This window comes from Parasteatoda tepidariorum, chromosome 10 (genome assembly GCF_043381705.1).
Source record: "Parasteatoda tepidariorum isolate YZ-2023 chromosome 10, CAS_Ptep_4.0, whole genome shotgun sequence".
NCBI lineage: Eukaryota > Metazoa > Arthropoda > Arachnida > Araneae > Theridiidae > Parasteatoda > Parasteatoda tepidariorum.
Genome location: NC_092213.1, coordinates 23227418 through 23232650, shown reverse-complemented (window position 1 = coordinate 23232650; position 5233 = coordinate 23227418). Strand labels below are relative to the sequence as shown.

The 5233-nt window shown below is 28.9% G+C and overlaps 1 protein-coding gene across 1 annotated transcript in view; it reads right to left on the bottom strand.

The window, feature by feature from the left end:
• The window catches only part of LOC107446216 (A.superbus venom factor 1), an 88660-nt gene extending 84139 nt beyond the window's left edge, over positions 1–4521 (bottom strand). Inside the window, exons 1-2 of the mRNA XM_071186913.1 lie at positions 4313–4521; positions 406–566 (exon numbers count right to left, since the gene is read on the bottom strand). Coding sequence (XP_071043014.1) covers positions 406–566; positions 4313–4374 — 223 coding nt within the window. The 5' untranslated portion in view covers positions 4375–4521. The remainder of the gene's footprint in view (positions 1–405; positions 567–4312) is intronic.
• Between the last annotated feature and the right edge of the window lie 712 nt (positions 4522–5233).

Below are 5233 nucleotides of genomic sequence, written 5' to 3'. Positions count from 1 at the left end.
CCGTCGAGTCAACAATGGTAGATTTTTGTGGTTTACCAGTCCATGTAATGCTGGCAAGTTTTATTCTAAATATCCTACGTGGAGATGAACTAGCCCCGATAATTAGCTTAAGATTTAAATGTCTTCTGAGTCGGATCCAAAATTACAAATATCCGGGGAAGCACATTGATATCTCACGTATTCTATATATCTATACTCTAAAAAAATTGATTTAACGTTGAACAGTAACACGCTGTAAATTGATAATGCGTAACATTAAACCACTGTTCCATAAACGTTGAAATATAGCATTAATATATAACAAGAATATTAATACAGTAATTATTACATTGCCTACCCCTTTCCATGAACTAATGCTTTTGTTTTAAAAGTCCAATTTATAATGTAACAAAAACATTGTTATACCTGGCCAAACTTCCAAAACAGTTTGTGTTATATTTTTTATCTTCCCTGGAAAATCTTGGATGTAAACATTGACCAAGGCTCCATCTTTGCCTTCAACTGCAATAGCAATTGTTTCATCAGAATCCAATCGAAGAGTGCTAGGAGCTGTCAAATAGAATGTCCTAAAAATAATTTCAAACATTAATCGCATTCATCGGATAAAAAAAATTTGGGGATATTCATTGCTCATTTTAAGTTACTATAAGTTACCAAATTAGTTTATTAAAAATACATAGATTAATGAAAAAGTTTAAGAATCAATCTGCTTTTAAAACTTTAGTTTAAAAATTATAGTTCTTATTACCACTCATTTAGGGAAAAAAACTGAAAAGTAAATTCAACCAAAAAAATAGATTTCATATCATGCTCTAAAGCATTGGCCCCCAAACCACGCCTCCGTAAATCAAATGGTACTAGGTTGCTTAAAGAACATTAAATTATTTCCATTTTATATAGTTTGGTGCATTCCTCTCAAGTTTGCCTAAGGAACATTTAATTATTTCCATTTTATTTACTATGGTGCAATCCTTTCGAGTTTGCCTAAGGAACATTTAATTATTTCCATTTTATTTACTATGGTGTATTCCTCTCGAGCTTGCCTAAGGAATATTAAATTATTTCCATTTTATTTACTATGGTGCAATCCTCTCGAGTTTGCCTAAGGAACATTTAATTATTTCCATTTTATTTACTATGGTGTATTTCTCTCGAGTTTGCCTAAGGAACATTAAATTATTTCCATTTTATTTACTATGGTGCAATCCTCTCGAGTTTGTCTAAACAACTCGGTTACCTAAGGAGCATTAAATTACTTCCATTTTACTTATTGTGGTGTATTACTCTCTGGTTTGTACGACTTTCCATAGACGATAGGATGACTGGGAGATTTTACATAAATCCGCACCAATATCACGAAGACAAATGTATGCTATTTTGTAGCAATTTTTAAATACAATTACATTAAAATTATTAAATCAAAACCATTTAAAATATAAACAATTTACGTCCACTCTTCCCTCAGAGAGCCGCGGAAAAATTATCAAACATTGACCGATCCTTAGAGATAAAAAGGTTGAAGAGCATTATTATCATGATAAAATTACCAAATTTTATCACATATTATAAAACTATATTTTATTGAAATATTTTACCAAAATATTTACAAAAGCACTTCGGTAAAAATATCCGAGGTTTTTGGTGTTCCCATAGAAGAAGCTTGGTAAATTTGTTCGTATTCTTGACGTTTTGACCATGCGATTTTTCATAGTGCCACAACTCTTAACTACCAGGTATTTTATTTTATGTGTTTATTTACTTATTAATATTTTTGACTTAGTTGTTTGCAGTATAATACCAGAGAGGAAGAAGGAAAATCATTGCCGTCGAGTCAACAATGGTAGATTTTTGTGGTTTACCAGTCCATGTAATGCTGGCAAGTTTTATTCTAAATATCCTACATGGAGATGAACTAGCCCCGATAATTAGCTTAAGATTTAAATGTCTTCTGAGTCGGATCCAAAATTACAAATATCCGGGGAAGCACATTGATATCTCACGTATTCTATATATCTATACTCTAAAAAAATTGATTTAACGTTGAACAGTAACACGCTGTAAATTGATAATGCGTAACATTAAACCACTGTTCCATAAACGTTGAAATATAGCATTATGTAATCAAACTTAACAATACCACTTAGTATATATATTAATGCAACTTAGAACCATATAAAGGTTGCGGAAAACTTATATGATATTATGGTTCTATATGAGCCAAACTTTCTAAACTGTGTCACCAGAATTCCTATTGACAGTATAAAATAGGNTCCGCACCAATATCCCGAAAGCAAATGTGTGCTACTTTGTAGCAATTTTTAAATACAATTACATTAAAATTATTAAATCAAAACCATTTACGTCCACTCTTCCCTCAGAGAGCCGCGGAAAAATTATCAAACATTGATCGGTTCTTAGAGATAAAAAGGCCGAAAAGCATTATTATCACGATAAAATTACCAAATTTTATCACATATTATAAAACTATATTTTATTGTAATATTTTACCAAAATCTTTACAAAAGTGCTTCGGTAAAAATAAACGAGCTTTTTGGTAGTCCCGTAGAAGAAACTTGGTGAATTTGTCCGTATTCTAGACGTTGTGACCATGCGTTTTTTCATAGTGCCACAACTCTGTAACTACCAGGTACTTTATTTTATTTGTTTATTTACTTATTAATATTTTTTGACTTAGTTGTTTGCAGTATAATACCAGAGACGAAGAAGGAAAATCATTGCCGTCGAGTCAACAATGGTAGATTTTTGTGGTTTACCAGTCCATGTAGGGCTGGCAAGTTTTATTCTAAATATCCTACGTGGAGATGAACTAGCCCCGATAATTAGCTTAAGATTTAAATGTCTTCTGAGTCGGATCCAAAATTACAAATATCCGGGGAAGCACATTGATATCTCACGTATTCTATATATCTATACTCTAAAAAAATTGATTTAACGTTGAACAGTAACACGCTGTAAATTGATAATGCGTAACATTAAACCACTGTTCCATAAACGTTGAAATATAGCATTATGTAATCAAACTTAACAATACCACTTAGTATATATATTAATGCAACTTAGAACCATATAAAGGTTGCGGAAAACTTATATGATATTATGGTTCTATATGAGCCAAACTTTCTAAACTGTGTCACCAGAATTCCCATTGACAGTACAAAATAGGCATACAAATAAAATTTATATTAAATTTTTCCCTTCAAATCTTTTTTTCCTTTGGTGAAAACAGAAAAAAAAAACATATTGGAAAGTTTAACTGCGAAAAAAATTATTTGCAAGGAAGAAAAAAACTGTTTATAAACTCAATACAATTATAATTTCACTTTCAACAAGTTCATCTACTAGTATTTGAACCAGAACTTCACACTTCGTGGATAGAACATTTATTAATAGAGTAATAAGTTTAAAATAATAAAAATAAGTTTAGGATAAAAACCTGTGCTTTATTTTAATCTTTAAATCTTTTTTTTTTAAGTAAAAACTTAAAAACTCAACTAGAAAAAAAATTACTGGCAGTAAAGAAGAAAACTGTTTATAAACACAATACAATTAGTTTTACATTCAAATAGTTCATTGGAAATATCAAGAAAAAACTTAACTTTTTCACACTACGTAGATTGAGTATTCTTTGACGTTTGAAATTAAGATCTGTGCTTTTATTTAAATATTTTTTCTCTTAGTAAAAGCAGGAAAGAAAACATAATATTTAAGAAAATTCAACATGAAAAAAAATTCATGTGCAGTAAAGAAAAAAACTGTTAATAAACATGTTTCACATTCAAATAGTTCATAGCAGATATCAAGACAAAACGTAAGTATCTCACACTACTTAGATTGAAAATTCATTGATAGTATGAAATAAGTTTAAAATTAAAATCTTTGTTTAATTTTTTATCTTTAAATATTTTATATATTTTATCTTAGTAAAAGCAGAAACAAAACAATAAATTAGAAAATTTAAATGGGCAAAACATCACACGCAGGGAAGAAAACTACATATAAACACAATGCAATTAGTTTCACATTCAAATAGTTCGTAGCAGATATCAAGACAAAACTTACGAATCTCACACTACGTAGATTGAATATTCATCGACGTTTAAAGTTAAGATCTCTGTTTAATTTTTAGCTTTGACTCTTTTTTTTCTCTCAGTAAAAGCAGAAAAAAAAGCATAAAATATACTAGAAAATTTTAATGGGCGAAAAATAACTTATAGTAAAGAAGAAAACTATACATAGAAAACAGAATACAATTAGTTTCGAATTCTTTGGAGATATCAAGACAAAAACTTACTGCGCTTTGAGACAAGGTATAATCAATAAGCAAATTAGCACAATGAAAGATAATGAATTCATTGCGCCACAAGAAACCAATGAAGATCTTAAAAGTTAATGCATATGATTAAGGATGTTAAGTAGACTTCTGTTCCAAGAAATTCAAGTTCCGCTTACTTTCCATTGGTAGATCGTATAGATTTCCACTTCGTATTTTTCTAACCTTCAACCTCTGTCGAGATCTCCTATGCGATAAGTGGACGTCACTTGGAATTTACGTTATTGTTGGTATCTGTTTCGTATTTATCCGCTGGCAGTTCAGGTAAAGCGTTTAATTTTAAGAAAAATTGCTAAAAACGTGTATTACTGGGTTAAATAATTACTTAAATAGTTTATGTTAAGAGCATTGTTATTTAACGTACGTATATTATTTAAGTAATTATCTAATTGTGAAGAACTGAGAGAATTATCAAAAAGGATAATTTGGTGAAAATAATTTCCTGGTACTTTGGATTATAAAGTAGTTATTTTTTAACAATATAATTCTTAGTTTTTAACAATGTAAACTTTTCAGTTTTAATAAAATATTTTTTTTTCTTCAAATTTTCGTTTATTTTCAATTTACCTAAAAATTTTATTTGTGAACTTTTTTAGTTATTTACTATTATTTACATTGCTAATCAAGATTGTTAGGAAAAAATGCTTATTTAAATACTATTCATTTTAAGGAATTACAAATATCTACACAATGTAGTACATCAATATGTTTTTTAACTAATATAATCACCGTCTTATAGAATTTCTAATATTTATTTTATTTTCAATAACCAAAGCACAACATTACTGATTGTATAAACAAATCGGTAAGCAAATTATTGAATAAAATATGGAACAATTACCCAATGTTTTTACATCTTACAATAAAATAAAAAAAATAGAT